This window comes from Zophobas morio, unplaced genomic scaffold, assembly GCF_036711695.1.
Source record: "Zophobas morio isolate AGI-343-1 ecotype UQ-CSIRO unplaced genomic scaffold, CSIRO_AGI_Zmor_V1 ptg000014l, whole genome shotgun sequence".
Taxonomy (NCBI): Eukaryota; Metazoa; Arthropoda; class Insecta; order Coleoptera; family Tenebrionidae; genus Zophobas; species Zophobas morio.
In genome coordinates this window covers 12,774,108-12,792,150 of record NW_026972119.1, presented here as the reverse complement: position 1 = coordinate 12,792,150, position 18,043 = coordinate 12,774,108, and the positions used below count along the sequence as shown (strand labels likewise).

General features: G+C 33.6%; 2 protein-coding genes across 10 annotated transcripts in view; both read left to right on the top strand.

The window, feature by feature from the left end:
* Positions 1-518: 518 nt before the first annotated feature.
* LOC135128547 (uncharacterized) lies at positions 519-17,405 on the top strand. Of its 8 annotated transcripts, XR_010280437.1 has the most exons (8): positions 519-1,096; positions 1,145-1,327; positions 1,408-1,926; positions 12,162-12,379; positions 12,426-13,409; positions 13,463-13,659; positions 13,725-14,782; positions 17,018-17,102. XR_010280437.1 is itself a non-coding variant. In XM_064055415.1 (7 exons), exons 1-7 carry the CDS (start codon positions 609-611, stop codon positions 17,341-17,343), a joined length of 2,805 nt encoding a protein of 934 aa, XP_063911485.1. In that variant the 5' UTR covers positions 519-608; the 3' UTR covers positions 17,344-17,405. The 8 variants fall into 8 exon arrangements, 5 of the variants coding, with proteins under 5 accessions (XP_063911485.1, XP_063911484.1, XP_063911483.1 ...); XR_010280436.1 differs by lacking the exon at positions 13,725-14,782 and having other exon boundaries at positions 17,018-17,106; XR_010280435.1 differs by having other exon boundaries at positions 13,463-14,782.
* Positions 17,406-17,591: 186 nt separating this feature from the next.
* LOC135128548 (uncharacterized) overlaps positions 17,592-18,043 on the top strand; it is a 110,804-nt gene continuing 110,352 nt past the window's right edge. For both annotated transcript variants that reach the window (XM_064055420.1, XM_064055419.1), the window contains exon 1: positions 17,592-17,727. The gene's annotated coding sequence lies outside the window, so the exon portion shown is untranslated. The remainder of the gene's footprint in view (positions 17,728-18,043) is intronic.

The following is an 18,043-nucleotide window of genomic DNA, read 5'->3' as shown; positions in this document are numbered from 1 at the left end:
GGGCTGTACTTCAGGCGTAGAGGAAATTTTCTAGAAAAAACTTTAAATTATTTTTTTTTACTAGTTTTGAAGATTTAATTATTCTTTGTGTAGTAGTAATATTGTACCTGTGTAACTATAAATATAAAACATTTTCTGTTGAATGAAGTGATTACCGTGTAAATTGACTGTACGAAAAACTATTTTAACTATATATTACCATTGTGAGAAACAATTTTAAATTTTATTATTCAACTTGTGATTTCGTATTAATGTACTGTGAAAATAGTTATTTCAGAAATTGGAAATGATAGTTCTACTGAAAGATAACAAAGAGAAATTCATAATCTATTTTATTATGGCTATGTAGGATTTCGTATTGGTCGCTAAAGTACTGTGCAATAAAGCATAGTATTTTATCGGTGGCAATGACGTCACAGAAAACAGAAACGTGACCGAAACCATAAAACCGATTTTAGTAACTTTCACTTTTGCGAGAACGGTAGACTGAATGACATTTAGTTATGTTGGCAAGGCAATAGTCATTGTTGACATTTTTTTCAAATAGCGTAGTAGCGAAGAAGTGTACGAAAACAAGTTCCTTACGAATCCTACGTTATTTATTTAGGATGATTGTGATTTTTCATTTATTTGCGAATCTGTTTTATAACCTCTGCAAACGGCGAATTAACGCTAGAAATTCGTCATGGAGCAATTTCACCCTAACCAAACTAAATGTAGATAAAAGCCCCTTAGCTCAACGAGATGCCGAAAACGACATCAAATTCGACCCTCCTGTGTATAAACAGAGATACCAGCGAGCAGTCGAATTGCTTTTGCACGAGAAGTGGAAAGATCAGTTGGTTAAAGTAGTGGATTTCGGCTGCGGAGAATTCGGCCTTTTCGTCTTCCTGAAAAACGTGGTACCGGCAAGGGAAATCGTGTTTATTGATGTTGACGAGTTTTTAATAAGCGACTATTTGTACAAAGTTTATCCCTTGAACGCCGACTATTTAACTAAAAGGCAGGACCCTTTGAATGTTAAAGTTTTTGCAGGAAGCATTGCATATCCTGATGAGAATTTACTAGGCACGGATGCTGTAGTCTCCCTTGAAGTGTAAATATTCCACGTTTTATTTTTAATTCACTCATTAAGCGATTCTAGAATTGAACATCTGTATCCAGACACTTTGGACGCTCTTCCATATAATCTGTTTGCATATGTTGTTCCAAAAGTAGTGATAGTCACAACACCTAACGCCGATTTCAACGTCCTGTTTGAAAATCTACACACTTTCCGACATTCTGATCATAAATTTGAATGGACAAGAGAACAGTTTGAGTCATGGTGAGTTCTATGTTAGCTTGAAATTTATATTTACCCACATAACTCCAGATGAGCTTTTTTATTTTGTGAAAATGCTTTAGGGCCACAAATATAACATTACGTTTTCCGCGTTACACAGTCCAGTTTGATGGTGTCGGTTTAGGTCCTACTGGGTGTGAAAGCTGTGGCCAGTGCTCACAGCTCGCCATATTTATACGTAAAGATATTATCTGTGATAAAGGGGTAGAAGTTGCTACACCTTGCACTTGCAAGACAAGTACCTGCAGATCAAACTCTCAAGATGGTCTTTGTTGCCTTTGCGAATGCCAAAGCTGTCTGCCTAAGTATTCTTTCGGGATCTGTACATATAATTCTAAGGATGTATTTAGAGTGAATGGACAGAACAAGGACTTCAAATTAATCAAAAGTATTAAGTACCCTGTTGACACAGATACTAGAACGGCGGAAGAAAAAATTGTAGATGAGCTTAAGTACAGGATGCATCTTTGTGGAAGCGCGAACGAATTGTATTACAATTACGAGAGAGATCGTATCGAGATACCGCTGGAGAGATTGGTTTACGTGACTTCTGGACCGTTTCCATCAAAGTCCGAAATTAAGTAAGTTCTTAATGTAGAGAATTGTACTTGCGCATTGAGTGGTGTTTTAAGTAGCATTTTCTGAGAAAAATAACGTACTAACATGCATAATTTATTACTTTAATTGCCTGTACATTACGCAATTTTGCTTATAAAATAATGTCACTGAATTTATTTTCTTATTATATACCGTTCAAGATGTTCATAGACAAAGGTAGGCCATATAAATCTAGTAATTTAGTTGGTAACCAATTTCCTATGTGTAAAGATCTCTAGTGACAAAGGAAATTTCATCATATTGGGTTAAGGGTCCCCAGTCGTCGCCCGCAAAATCGGTTTCAGTGAGAAGAATTATTTTTTGTAACTATGCAACCCAAAGTACCTATCCACAGCAGGTAGCGACCCAAGAGAGGAGAGATTATGGTCACTGTAGGGAGTCCGTCATAAAATGCAAATCGGTAAACAACACCAGATAAGCTTATTTATTTTCAAATGAAGGGTACAGGGAAATAACCATCGAAATTCATTTGTATGTATTTTGAAAGAAATTGAGTTGAAAGTTTAAAATGTTGCGGAAAATAGATTGAGAAACCCACAAGGTTCAGTCTAACACAACTTTTTATTTTCTTTATAATGTTTTAAAAATATATAAAATAAACTGTTTATGTTCAAATATAACAGCAAAAAAAATTGGTGGAAAGTTGTTTCGACAGAACTTCCCTCGCACCTAAAATACAATGAAACATATCCAGCATTTTCGAGTTAAATTTTTACTTTAGGTACACAATTTTGTGATGAAATCATCAACATTTTGCAAGGACACGTAAATCAATGTGGATTAGACTAAAAATAACAGTATTCCAAAAATTTCTGGGAAAATGGAGTGAGTCGAGACTGATTTAATCAATAGAATAAATTGACTCATTCATTAATTTTTTTGAGGTATAAAAGCAAATCTAAAAAATATGAATGCAATGATAAATTACAAGTAAAAACTCATCATATTTTGCACATTTTTAGTAGAATTTGTTCGGTAAAATTTTGAGATGACGTTATCAATTTTTTAGTAGCATAATCCTGAACTTGTGATTTATAAATACATTATTGAGATTTTTCGGCTTTTCGGTTTTTCGATTTTTCAACTTTTGATGTTTCAATTTTTCAGTATTTTAATTTTGGACATTTTCAATTTTTCCATTTTTTTATTTTTCGATTTCTCAATTGTCCGTGTTTCAATGATACGATTTCGCAATTTTTCAAGTTTTCAATATTTTAATTTTTCAATTTTTAAAATTCCAGATTTTTCGATTTGTCGAGTTTTCAGTTCTTCTATGCATATTTCAGTTTTTCAATTTTCGGCATTCATTAAATTTCTGATTTTCCATTTTTTTTTTAATTTTTCGATTTTCTAGTTTTTCGATGTTTCGATTTTTCAATTATACAATTGTTCAATTTCTCGATTTCTAAATTTTAGATTTTCCATTTCTTATTTTTTTTTATTTTTTCATGTTTGGATTATTTAATATTGCTAGAAATAAAAGTAAAAAATAACTACCAAAATTGTGACTAAAAATATATAAAAATTAATAGAAAGTAGAACACATTGCTGCTAAAACATAAAAATTACTGTACTTTCCCAAAAAATCTATTGCATGATTACTGTTCCACTAGTATTGCTAATTTAGGACGTTAGTATCAAACGCAATGAAAGTATTAATTCTTAGTTAAACAAAAAAATAGTTGCATGTCAAAATCGAGTGAAACATGTGAAATGTGTGTAAACAAAAGCAAACTGACAATAAGACAATGCGGTTTGTACATTTTTAGCGGCATCGCCAGACGGCTTAATAAACAAAAAGGCTATCGTAGAAATATATAAAATGTCTAATTTGAATAATGCTTAATTCAATGAGATGATAAATTTTGGGAAAATAATATGATAGAGCCCTAGAAAAATTTTATTTATATGGCTTACTTCCGGAGAGAGTAGATTCTCGTTATTAAACAAGTCAATCCATTAGACAAATTGTAAAGAAAAAATTGTACAATTAAAATTTTTTATTTGCATTCGCGTCATGTGTAGTTCATATAAATCTTTTGCCCTTCTAGTATAAACACACACAGGAATAAATAGTAATATTGGAATAGGTTTACGGGAGATACCACGTAAAAATGTGCCTATAATACTCTACCTCATAGGTGGTGCGGAAAAGAGTATCAAAAAATTTAATTTAAATAAATATGATTGTTCAGGTAAATAAGTGGTTAGTGAAGTGATGAGAATCTAAATCTTGTCAGTTTTGTGTATTGGTTAATATATAAAATGACAGATTAATAAAAAATATTTGAATAACCTTTTGAAAGAAAATATTTTACTAGAATGTATAAAATTATAAAAATTTGCAACTTTTAAATCAAATTATGTCAGCAATGAAAGAAGTCGATTTGTAAAAGAGTTTCAACAATGTTGGTCAGCTAAGAGTATTTATGAGTTTGATGACCTAAAGTACCTGAACTGATTATCTGAAGGGGTCGGTCGGCAAGGCTCCCTGCTGTGTAAAACTCAGCCATTTATTGAAACGGATCTTTGTAAATAGGGTTGCCTAGTTTCACTTTATTTTCATTATTCAATATTTTTTAAAAAAGCAAATATTTTGATAAATATAAATTTTAAACAAAAATGACCGAGTCTTCCCCGTAGAGCTCAATGTTGTCTTTGCACTGACATAAAAGTTGAAGCGAAAAATGTTCTCTCCTCGTCTAAACATGCAATTTCCTTCGAAGAATGAACGATTAATTAAACACTAAACAATCACTTATTTTAAAAAAATGTTGTGTCTTTCCCAGAGATTTAGACATAATCTATCAATTGAAATGTCGATGTTTTTTTCAAAGTTGAAATTACGCCGGTAAAATGAAATTCTATTTAGCTCATTTTTCGGTCTGCTACTGGGCACCCTTAAGAAATTTAATTAAATTATTATAAGAAAAGACACTAGAGGCTCCAAAGTACTTTCAAATTTTTTCCAAACTGGAATACCTAGAACCTCAAGAGTGTTTTAAGTTTTTCAAAAAAACGGGGTCCCAAAATTAACTCAAAAACAGATCAGGTCAGAATTTTCCAAAAACAGAACACCAAAGTCCCCCAAAATTGTTTTAAATAATTTACAAAAAAATCTTCATGGGCTCCCAAAATAATACACCATGAGTACGTAAGAGTCTCCCCAATTAAAAAAAAAAATATACTGCGGCACTCAAGACTTTTCAAATTCAGAAAAAATAAAACATTAAAAGCTCAAAAGATTTTTTCAAGTTTATCCAGCAACAAAACACCAGATTTCTTTAAATTTATCCGAAAACAAAACAAAATTTGAAAGCTTTGACAATTTTTGAACTCTCAAACATTCTTAACTGCTTACTCGATTTTTGCTTATTTGTATCTTCGCTTCATATCAGGCAAACATTGTTGTCAAATGAATTTTATCAGATTATTACAAAAACAACACAAATATAGTGAACCAAGAGCTATAAGGTTATATGGCCATCATAAAAGTAGTTGACCGCAAATAAAAACCCCCTTTGTGTGGTTCGCACTAAGCTTACCGGTTGGCAATAAATCATCTTCTAAACATTTCTTGCTGATATTTAACGGGGCTGGCTTTCAAAGCGAGTGGTTATTTCCGAACCCTCAGCGGCTACAGGTAGTAAAGAAATAGTGGAGTGGTGGATTTTCATATTTAGTGAAAGCCGTCCCTGAACGAAACCACAAGAGCCGGTCGAGCTGCAGTGGACACGTTATTTACGACCCTAAAACCTTTTCTATTGTAAACAACTTAACTTCGACACAATGGGATGATTTTATGATGGCCATATAACCTTATAACTCTTGGTTCACTATATATCTTTGTACATTCTAACTGAAATGGTAATTAAACATGGTCATGGGCGAGAGAAATATTAACTAAAAGTTTTATTACTAGTTATTGTGATAATGAATGTGTTGTTTAGTTGTTAAACGTAGCAAAAAAAACAATTTTAAAATCATTATAACTCCACCAAAATGTGAGAAGGATTTTTTTACTATTTTTCCTAGACTTACCAGTTCATTGTTCAGAGCGTACCGGCCATTTTCCAGACACCCGGTATAATTATTCTTAGGCCCGGTTATACAATGGATAGTTAACTATCAAGTTCAAGTTAACTTCAAGTTAAATTTTTGAATGAGTTTTACAAAGCGTGGTTATGAAGTTAACTACCAGTTTCCTTCACCAGCACCTCGACTGCTGGTTAACTTGGAGAATGAAATGACTAGAAGTCACTTTCGTTGGCGATCAGGAACGTAACCTTTTAAATTCTGTGTCTAATTTGTGTTGTTCTTTACTTTTATGCTTATAAAACCTTATGGATTTTGATAATTTCCTCAAATTTGTATATTAATTTCTATTTTCATCTACTTAAGCACCGGTTTTTTAATTGCCAACAATCAGAATTTATTCTAATTTTATTCGCTATTTGGGCTTAGTATATACAGGGTTAGTTTAAGGTCCCGAAACTTTGTTATTTGAAACGTTTTTTTCCTGAAATTTACTTTATATAGTTAAACATCGCAACTTGATTACAACATTTTTCCTCTTTTTATCGCTCTCGGTTTGACAGACACGGCCGCTCTAATTTTTTTTTAATGGAACACCCAGATTTTTCTGACATTTTCTAAAGCAGAATAAAAAACTACTTTCAGAAATTATCAACATCTTTATTTCTACTCATACAAAAAAATAGAAGAAAATTCATAACAAATCACGTAATATTGTAAAATCATACATAATTCATTGAGAAATTTTGTTGATCGATTACATCACTGCTACATTGTAAACGGAGAACACTTTAAACATTTATTGTAGTCCCACTCATAGTTTATTATTTAACAGTATTTTCAAAAATGAGGTGATTTTATAATAACCTGTATAAAAAAAAAATATGTGACATTTTCCGCATACCATCTACGTCGATCTAAAACTAAAATGCTATTCATTTGTTCAGATAGAGGCTATAGATTTTTTTTAGAACGTTTTTTAGAAATTTATGGACTTGGTCAATTTGGCTTTTGAACGACTCATATGACAATGCGAACGAACAGCTGACTGGCCGCCCATGCTTACAAGTACAGTGTTTAGTACCAACGAAAGGAAATTTAATACTAACTTCCAGTTACCTAACCAACAGTTGGAATCGGATTGTGAAAGACGCATTACTGATTTAACTATTAGTTAACTGTAACTACCAGTTGGCTGACCAGCACTTTTGACCAGCGATTGTACAACCGGGCCTAAGTAAGCTCGTAATGTTTCCAAATTTTGATCATTTTTTGTAAAAGTTAGTCATCACTACTTGCTAAGATAAAACTGATTTTGGCAAATGAGATATACCCTCTAAGAGAGGAGGACGGGTGGGCAGGGTTAGTACCTGCTAAGATAACACTGATTTTGTCAAATCCATACCCTCTAAGATAAAACTGATTTTGGCAAATGAGACGGTGGGTGGGCGGGGCCAGTAGTTGCTAAGACAAGATTGATTTTTGACAAATGACATACACTCTAAGAAAAGAGAGGGCGGGTGGGCGAGGCTAGTTAGTACCTGGTAAAATAAGACCGATTTTGACAAATGAAAAATTTTCTTAGACATACAGTCTAAGAAAAGGGAGGGCTGGTGGCTGGGACTAGTACTTGCTTAAGATAAGACTGATTTTAGCAAATGCGTATCCTCTAAGAAATGTGATTAAATTATTAAAAGAAAAGACACTAGAGGGTCCAAAGTACTTTCAAATTTTCTCCAAACTGGTCTACCTAGAACCTCAAGATTGTTTTAAGTTTTTCAAAAGAAAACGAGGTCTCAAAATTAACTCAAAAACAGATTAGGTCAGAATTTTTCAAAAATAGAACAACAAAGTCCCCTAAAATTGTTTTAAATTGTTTACAAAAAAATCTCCATGGGTAACCAAGAGTCTCCCCAATTAAAAAAAAAACACTGTGGCATTCAAGACTTTCAAATTCATAAAAAATACAACACCAAAAGCTCAAAAGATTTTTTCAAGTTCATTCAGTAACAAAACACCAGCAGGGGACCTAAAATTAACTGCCAACATTTTAAACGTAGGGTTTTGACAATTTTTGACACGTTAACGATTTTTAACTGCTTACTCGATTTTTGCTGATTTGTACCTTCGCTTTATAGCAGGCAAACATTGTTGCCAAATGAAGTGTTATCAAATTATTACAAAAACAACACAACCATATCTTTGCCCATTCTAACTGAAATGGTAATTAAACATGGTCATGGGCGAGAGAAATATTAACTAAAAGTTTCATTACTAGCTATTGTGATAATGAATGTGTTGTTTAGTTGTTGAACGTAGCAAAAAACAATTTTAAAATCATTATAACTCCACCAAAATCTGAGAAGGAATTTTTTTACTATTTTTCCCACACTTACCAGTTGATTGTTAAGAGCGTAGCTGAGAGTTAATCTGCCCTTTTCCAGACACCCGGTATAATTATTCTTAGCTGTTAACACAAAATAATAATAAAATAAATAACTAAATAATGTCTACATCGCTTCTGCACGCTTCTTGTGATTCAGGAGTGTTCATCGCAGTTGTAGTTGATGGTGCTCAAAATTTGGAATTCATGGCTCAAGAGACCAGTGATTACAACAATTATTCATTACTCAGTAAAAATAGTATAGTAGTCCAGAAGCTATAAGGTTATATGGCTATCATAAAATTATCCCATTGTGTCGAAGTTAAGTTGTTTACAATAGAAAAGGTTTTGGGGTAGTAAATAACGTGTCCACTGCAGCTCGACCGGCTGTTGTCGTTTCGTTCAGGGGCGGCTCTCACTAAATATCTAAATCCACCACTCCGTTAATCGGCTACTACCTGCAGCCGCAGAGGGTTCCGAAATAACCAGTCACTTTGAAAGCCGATCCTGTTAAATGTGGGCAAGAAATGTTTAGAAGACGATTTATTGCCAACCGGTAAGCTTAGTGCGAACCACACAAAGGAGGTATTTATTTGCGGTCATCTAATTTTATGATGATCATATGACCTTATAGCTTTTGGGCTACTTTAATTCAATACAATCACAAATTACTTTTTTTTATTCACTACTTAAACAATTACTTTTTGCACTTTGAAAAATTTGATGAGGAGACAATTTTAGATATTTGTTGTTACATTATTTTTTCTAACAAAAAAAAGTGATTGATTTTATTAACGCATTTGTTAGATATTCACATCTATGTATAAGATAAAATAAAACATAAATATTTCACGCAAGATACAGGCTGATTCAGCGTAAATGACGAATTTGACTTGTCCCTATAGGCACCCCAAAATACATTTTTCTTCTGTACCTTAATGCATAGTAGAAATTAAAAAATATCATGAATCCAAGTTGGTATTCTTATGTCACTCTAAATTTTGAGCAGTGTCAAAAAAATTTCTAGTGGCGACAAATTTGTACGCCCAGAAATATCCCGAACGTAGACATCCAACAGATAAAGTTTTCAGAAGACTTGAAATTCAATTTCGAAACCTTTGACCTGTGAGTAAAGGGAAAAGTGTTTGAGAGTCTATTTCAGAACTGCGTTCGTTTAAGTCATAAACTGCCCCAAACTTTGACGGATTCCAGGGTTTCTCAAAATGACTGCCACAATGGAGCAAACGATTCGTTTTGTTTTATTAATTGTAAGTGCTTATTCACAATGGGTATAAAGCATAAGGATGTCATAAGCATTAATGCATAAGAATTTATGTTTAGTACTCTATGGTTGTATTCGTTCACAATGAGCATAAAGCATAAGGATGTCCTAAGCATTAATGCATAAAAATTTATGTTTAGTGCTTTATGATTGTATTCGTTCACAATGAGCATGAGTGCTCATTCACAATGGACATAAAGCATAAGAATGTCCTAAGCATTATGCTCATTGTGAAGCATAGAGCACTCACTAAACATAAATTTTTATGCATTAATGTTTATGACATCCTTATGCTTTATGCCCACTCTGAATGAGCACTAAAGAATAAAGAAATAGGTTGCCTTTAAAAAAACTGCTATTTCAGTTTGTTTTGTATTGTTCTGGAAACGTAGTTGGCAAAACTAACTTTTAAAGCCGCCCATAGTATTACTATAAAAGTATGAACTTCTGTCAAATATTGTTTATTACCCTTCGATTTGTGGATAAACACCTGCACAGGAGTGAGATGAGGGAGAGTCAAGCGAAGCACTCTTTAACTGATGCTCCATTGAGGCCATATTTCGTTCAACAATATTTTCCATACCTTTCATTTGTTCTTTAATTTCTTCTATTTCATTCTTGTTTGCTTCCATTTCCCTGTGGAATTTTTCGGTTAGGCTGATTTGCTTTTTTATTTTTGTGTCCACCATTTCCATTTTCCGTTCACTTCTTCTATTGTTGCATTCATTTTCCCATCTCTTGCATCCATCTTTTCATCCAATTTTTCCATTCCTACGTTTATTTTCTCGTCCATTGCTTTGTTTCGTGCGTCCATTTTTTGGTCCATTCTTATGTTTTTTGCATCCGTCTGTGCAAGCATAGCCATAATCTGTTTTACTTGTTTTTCCATCATCGCTGCAGTTTGAGATCTTGTTTCGACAGGCCTAAATTTTTCAGAATTCTTGTCCACACTGCCCGGAAATCGTAAAACCGGTTATTAATTTCAGATCTCACTTCCGACCAGTGCAGTGTTACATTGCATGGGTGAATAAAATCGGGGTAGATAAAATTCAATAATTTATTTCTTAATAACTCGGATTTACACGACTAATTACAGAGAGATTATGTACAAAAATAATTCCGGCGCAACTTCTCCTAACTATTTAAAACCCAAACGATTGGGATCATTCTGGATTGCTCGCTCGGTCGCATTGAGGATGAATCATCATCGGCGGAAGACCAGAAAGTTCTCGACAGCCCATAGGCGTCGTACCGAGGCGGAGTATGGGTTTATTTCGTAATAGTATTTTATTGCTCAAAGAAGACTAAGTATCTTACGAAAAGAAAGTCAAAGGATAAGCCCCACCCACCCGCCCCTATCTCAATTGGGATTAATTTTTTTATTTGTCGTGAGACAAGCTTAATTGCAAAGTTCATATTTTTCTACAAGAAATGACCACGTAAAACATGTTTTAAGTATCGTGTCGTTAAAAAAAACAATATAAATGGTAAGAAAAAGAAAGCGAATATTATCACATTAAAAATAAATTGTAATAAAATGTACATAATTAAAGACTAAATGACGAATTCTGTATACTTACATGATGTTAGAAGTTTTTTTCTAAATAAAATATGGAATGCTTTACTCAAAAATTAGTGAAGTGTATATGCAGTGAGATCCAGGACCACTGCATAATGAATATAAAATGATACAACAATAACGCTTTTGTGTATTTGTCCTCAAAGGTTTAATTAATTCCCACAATTTTTTTTTTCAAAAATTTTTGCTCAAATGTAGTAGTATAATTAAGCGACTAGAAAATGTTGATGACATAACCACCACACATTTTTTGTTAAACTTAGCCAAAGCAGGAAACCACCCAATTTTGAAAAAGTGTCTCGTGCATTGTTTTGTGGTAATCTCTGTCATTGCCTTTCGAATTTAATAAAAAGTTACAACCATGTGAAAACCCAATTGGTATCACCTACAAAGATTTTTTAATTAACAATCTTTAAAAACTTTCAAAAAGTCATAGAAAATATGTTCACTATTCTCATCACCCTTGTTGGGGACTGATTTTTTTCATTTGCAAATAGCACCTTGTTATTGAAATCTTTTGTTGTAATAAAATAATTTTCGGCATTTTAAATTTTAATAGCAGAAGTCGGAAATATTGCAACTTGATAATATGATTTCTAAATAATAATAAATGTAGCAAATCAGTGTCAAGTGAACGTCAGTCTCACGCGCCGACAGCAAACCGTTTTGTCAATGAATCAGGTTATCCAACGTGAAGAAAAAATTTCAGGGCTCACTTTTGTCTAAAAACATCCTGAATGGTTTATACTAGAGTCCCTAGATATACTTTTTTTTAACTTTTTCTGAAATATATCTAGGGACTCTAGTGCTAATCAAATAGCTTTTCACTTACAAACATCAAGTAGGTACATTATTTTAGTAGCTGCTTTGCCTTTGACAAAAATGTCAAATTATGTTGTTTAAATTTATTGTACTTTAGGTCTATTTTGTTGAAACACAATTATCAAATCGAAGAATGCCAGAGCCAAGACACTAAGCAAGTGGAAACTTGTGTGATATATGAAATGGAAAACGGTGCTTCTGGCAGTGACACAGAAGCTTCAGGTTATGAATCAGATAAATATGACACAGATGATGGCCACATGTCCGACTGGGAAGACACAGACCTAACAACGTGGACCGACCCAGCTAACAAAGGTAAAAACTATTATCCGAAATTCAATTTTCTCACTTTTCTCAATAGATGAAAAACGTGTATCTCATAAAGGTGTTAAAGCTCAACTCCACTTGGAAGTCAACGGCAGCCGCAAACAACAAGGGGCCTTATTCGATTCAGGCTATCAGAAATCTCCATCAGTACCCGACGAGTCCCCACAGTCAGTGTCCGCAGTCAATAAAGAAGTAATTCCTTTAGAATTCAAAAACCCAAACCTCGAAAAACCCAACAGACTATCAAATATCCTTTCAGTATTTGATAATTTTGACAAAATAAATGAGTTAGATGCGATTCATAAAGACAAGAAGTACTTTAATTTTTCGTCGAATCTTCCACACAAGGAAGTGATGAAAAAACTTTGTCAAGAAATCGCCAAGCATCCCGTTGCTGGTCCATCCCGCGACCGAAAAAATAAGCACTTGAAAAAATCCAACTCGTCCGATAGCGACGAATCCGTTGAAGACGTCAAATCAATCACCACTTGCATTCTAGAAAACTCTTTAAATAAACTCGAATTTCAAGATGAGCCACCACGGGGCGACGTAATCCAAGAGCTGATAGAACCGGCAGCTCCGGAGCCCCTAGTTCAGCACAACGAAGTCATCGAACCCGTCGTGTTGGTCGAAAACGGTGATCTAGCTAACAATAACAGGGATCTAGAAGGCAACAATTACCCCGCCGAGAATATCGAGAACCCAGAACCAGAAAACGACAACGCGATCGATAATCTGGATCCTAATAACGTCAACGTCGACAACAACAACGAAATCGCCGAAGCGGTGGTCGAAGAGCCCGTGGCGGAGGAGCGCGTGGAAGAAAACGCGGAAGTGGAGCCACCGGAAAACGTGGAGGCGGAGTGGTCGAGCAGGGAGGCGCTTTTTGATGCGAATTCCCAGGTGGATCTATTGGAGGAGTTTGAAGTGGGGTCGGCCGCTCCGGCAGTGAACACTCTAGTGTTCCCCAGCAATTGCATCGTGATTGCTGAGAACATCAATAACGTTAGTGAAGCAGGTACTTAGGAAGATTTATTTTTTACAGTAGATAATTGTGTATTACCTTGTTAGTTCTACCTCCTGAAGAAAGCGGCTTTCCTAATTGGTTGTTGCAGATATTTGAGGAAGGCGATGCACCTGAAGACGATCTACACGATGAACCCCACTTCTATTGTCAGGGCGATGGGCTAGGTATGACCAGTTTTACGTGAACATTGAAGATGTAGCCTTGAATGGAATAGGTATTTCATTTGTAGCGCCAGTAGAAGGTACTAAGTGAGAGCCGGCGTTAGTTTTTGTGATACTTGTTTTTCTTCTTTGTATTTTTTTTTAGTTCAAACACACAAAGGGTTTGCTTTGTTTTGTGTAGTTGTTGTAATTAAGGTGGACTGTAAAAATACCCTTAAGTTTAAGTAGTTGCTTTCTGACTATAAATTTAAGCAAGGTACCACGAGGGTACTCGCACTTATTTTTATATTTTTTGTTTTTCTAATTTGTAGCACATTGGATATGTATTCTCAGAACATTATTTTTGTATTCACCAAAATTTTACTGCCTTGTGAAGTTAAAGACGGTAATAACTAAAGAGCGGATTTATATGCACACGTATTTGTCAAAATATGCCGATATATGCACAAAATTTCTTTGAAATATGCACAGTTTTATGCAATTTACTTCTGACAACTCGGAAAGAAAGAATAAAAACTACAAACAAAAAAACCAGAAATGTCTATAATTATATTTATTAATGTAACATATTTTTATATAAAGCATAAATAATACGCTGTAAACTACACATTTTTTTGCTGTTATAATTAACAGTCAGATGTTGTGTAAATTTTCCATTGTACTATTTACTTTTTTATATACAGAATGGCCTATTTTTCCTGACATATTCAAAGTATTGATTTGAAATTTTGTGGTTATAAAAATGACGTTTTGAGTGTACTCTAAGACAACATAAGCGTAGTGTAGTTATTTTAGATAGATTACTAGAGCCTGTAGAACACATTTAAACTATTGTAATAATAAGCATAATCAACTCTACAAAATTATTTTAAATGCATGTTAACTTGATATTATTTTTTAATTTTCGTGCACCAATGTACCATTTTGCAAAGTAGTTAACAAACTTTTATTAGCAAATTTTTATATATAGAATTTATTATTTCACGAGTAAGTTAAAACCATGCAATATTGATAAAAAAGAGACTGCTAAATTGGCGACTGATTTTTTGCAGACTTCTTTATTGTGAAAATAAACAATAGATATGTTTTCTAATGTAGAACAAAAAAAAACGTGTTTGAAAAGTATGTATTTTAACACACAAGTAGCATAAGAAGACAGAAAACGCGAAGTAGAAATGCGGAAAACAAGAAAATATCTCTCAGGTACGTACTTTCCCGTACCAAATCAATATTTGCCCATGAAAATTAGGTTGCCAATTCCAGACGAATTCGATCAATAATGATGAGGTTTTGTAAAAGCGCCTCTAACAACCATGTGGGGGCTATTTTTGCATCAAAACGTTCAACAACTAAAAAAAATTTATTTCGTTGCAAGAATTGCTCCAGATTTAGTGTAGAGGTATTTTAAATATTTGAATTCAGTTCGCGTGACAAGTGAACTAATAATTAATATTTCACCACAAATTAAATAGCGTTGACATAGATATTCGAATCTTAAAAAGAAAACAGTTTTTTGTGGAAGTGCAAACAAATTACAGGCTGTATGAAAAATATCTTGATAATTGTGGCACTAATCCTGACAATGACTTTTGATTGTCAAACAAAATCACCGAATTTTATGTTCTTATTTTAGTTCTTTTGTTTTTCGGTTGACATTGCCGTTAGACAAATTACCGTAATATATGTATATTAAAGAGCTATTTTGGAGTGTTTAAATTTAGTTCGCGTGATAAGTGAAGGCTATAAATGGACAACCATTTGTTACACCTTTAAAATGTGTCACACAAGTGAATATTGCATAATGACCAAATCCATTTTTCAAATAATCACTCTGCAGATATGCGTTGCTATAGGTACAACGTGACGTCATCAAACCTTTTTTAATTGTAACCATATTGTCTTTTCTAAAATTTAAAATACATACAGTTTATTATTAAAGTAAATCCAAAAATTAAGTTAAATTTTCGTTGACGAAATCTACTTTAAGATTATCGTGTGAAAAATAAAGCACTAACCATAATTTACCTGTCTCCCCTATCAGAATTTCGTTAAGTAAGTCTCATTTGAAATTTATTAGCGTGACACGTTCGTTTACCTCTGTTTAATTACGTAGCCATATTTTTAAACTTTCGCACACAGATTATCTTTAACAAACTTTGATAAGACTCTACATTGACGTAGTGATTACAGAACTTCAATTAAAATTTATTTATCAACCTCCTCCAAAAAGTCGATTAAGTCATTTAAAAAATCTTTGAAGTGCTTAAATCAATATTAAAAAATGCATCTCCGGATAAGATCTTACTCTTACATCAGCAGTATTCTGTCATTTTTGCAGTAATTAGTTCTAGTGACCTGTGAAATTAAAAAATATTGCAGATTTGCCGCTTCATAGTAATGGTAGACATTTTTGAAATTTAAATTACAATCTGTCAGAATAATTAACATTCGAACGTTCGTTCTCATTGTAGTTACACATTTCGAAAGAGACGGAACAAATTAGTGTCCAATTGGATGTTAGAATCGCAAGAACGACTCGAAAAACTTGGTTTTTAAGTTCTTCAGAGCCTTCTCGACAACGTACTATCGAGATTATCTGTCATTTTTTGACCACGTTGTATATTATAGTGTATTTATACTACAGAACCACAGTAATTAGCGTTAAAATTCTTGTAACACAATTAACTCTTATCGGCCAAGAAACGACATTCAGTTAAAAGAAATTACATGTAGAAAAAATAATAGTACTATATGAGCTCCTTATTTTAATTATTGACATTATGTTATTGTCAGTTTGGCTGGTCTGATAAAAGTTTATTTTAACAAATATCTAATCATTTTGAGTTTTCTCTACCTTTTTTGAATCAATATATTTGGTTTAATAAATCCATAAAGATGTTTGTAAAAATTATAGTTCTTGGTGATAAGACAGATAATATGCAACGTGAATAAATGTGCAGTTGGAATTCCAGAACATTCACAGTCCATAAAATATTTATGAGAAAACATTTTTCATTTTTCTCATTATACATAAAGTTTTTACATGTTTGTATTATATTCAGTACTTGGAATAACAACTTTATTGATTTATTTATTTTTGAGGGGAATTCCTCAAAAAATGCACAGTAGTTTCCTAAATTTGTGACTCAGAATTCAGTTATTCGAAATGGCGAGAGTTCGGGCAGTTTCTAGAATATTTTAATTAACATTAAGTCAATCACGCATTTAATGAAGCGTTTAGCGACATCCGATTGGCGTAGAGTCAGTCACATGGCAATTTAATGCCGAATTAAAAATTAATTGCACTCAAATGAGTATAACATCCAAGTGGGCACTGATTCGTTCCGCCTCTTTCTGACTGTGTAACATTTTGAAATAAATTTAATAAACAAACAAAATTTCCAGGTTGTAGTAGTAATGTTCAATCTTCAATTTTAGGAGTACACCCTTCCACAATTGCCATAAACGACGACGCCGACGACGAGGGCAACGACTCTGGTTCTTCCGATGATTCTTCCAATTCGTCGTCTTCCTCATCAAGCGGATCAGCCGATTTCGCGAACGCCGAAACCCATTCAACCCCCGACCTTGTCGATCCAGACGACCCAAGAAACGACGCTTTGGTCGTGCTAGGCCACCCAGTGACCCCTCTGGACCAAACGAGTAGTGTCGAAGCACCCGAAGAGGAGGAAACCTTCGAAAACGCTGAAGAATCGGAATCTAATTTAGTTACAAGTTCTTGTATCAGTAGGAATAACTGTTAACCAAAGATATTTTGAATCTAATAGTGTGTATGAGACTGAACAAATACAATTATAATTTTTTATTGTTTTTATTTTCAATTACGGCCATTCGGAGATTAATCAAAAACGTTTTGTATGCGTGCAGTGCCGCTGATAACGTGGACGGAATTTATTTGGTTACCTACACGTTTGCGCAAGTTTCAGCGTCACGTTGTTGCGTTGGCAACCATGATTTATAATGACACTTGCCAGATGTCGTCATGTTGTCAATTCTGTCAGTCAGTTCCAGTTTGGCAATGGCGTTTGTGTAGTGTTGTGGCTTTGTATGGTTAATAAACGTGTAAAGTTTGAAAATAAAATAACTCTTGGCGTGTGTGTTTTTAGAGTGAGTGTTTTCGAAAACAGGTGTGTGGATTTTTTTTAAGGTTTATTTATAATTTCCCGTAAAAATCGGTCGCAAATTCGCTTTTTTCATTTATTATTTGGTGCTGTCGTTACTATTTAAAAAATTTAAATTTTCTCTGTGTTAAAAAATTATTGTTAAACTCCAGATGGTTAATTTATCCAAGTGTACGCAATAGTGGCTTTGGTAATTGTTTGCTTGATAAAAACTACACACAATTTAATGCATAGTTGCCCAAGATTGAGAAAACTTTGTGAAAAAATAAAACCAATGAGTGGATTTTTTTTGAAAATTTGAGGTTAGGAGTTGAACATTGTT

Bases quoted from the DNA above. Each gene is read 5' to 3' on its own strand.
- LOC135128547 (XM_064055413.1), top strand. From the start codon at position 609: ATGATTGTGATTTTTCATTTATTTGCGAATCTGTTTTATAACCTCTGC. The intron at 1,097-1,144 runs GTAAATATTCCA...AAGCGATTCTAG, and splicing joins GCTGTAGTCTCCCTTGAAGT to AATTGAACATCTGTATCCAG. The intron at 12,380-12,425 runs GTAAAAACTATT...TTTTCTCAATAG, and splicing joins GACCGACCCAGCTAACAAAG to ATGAAAAACGTGTATCTCAT.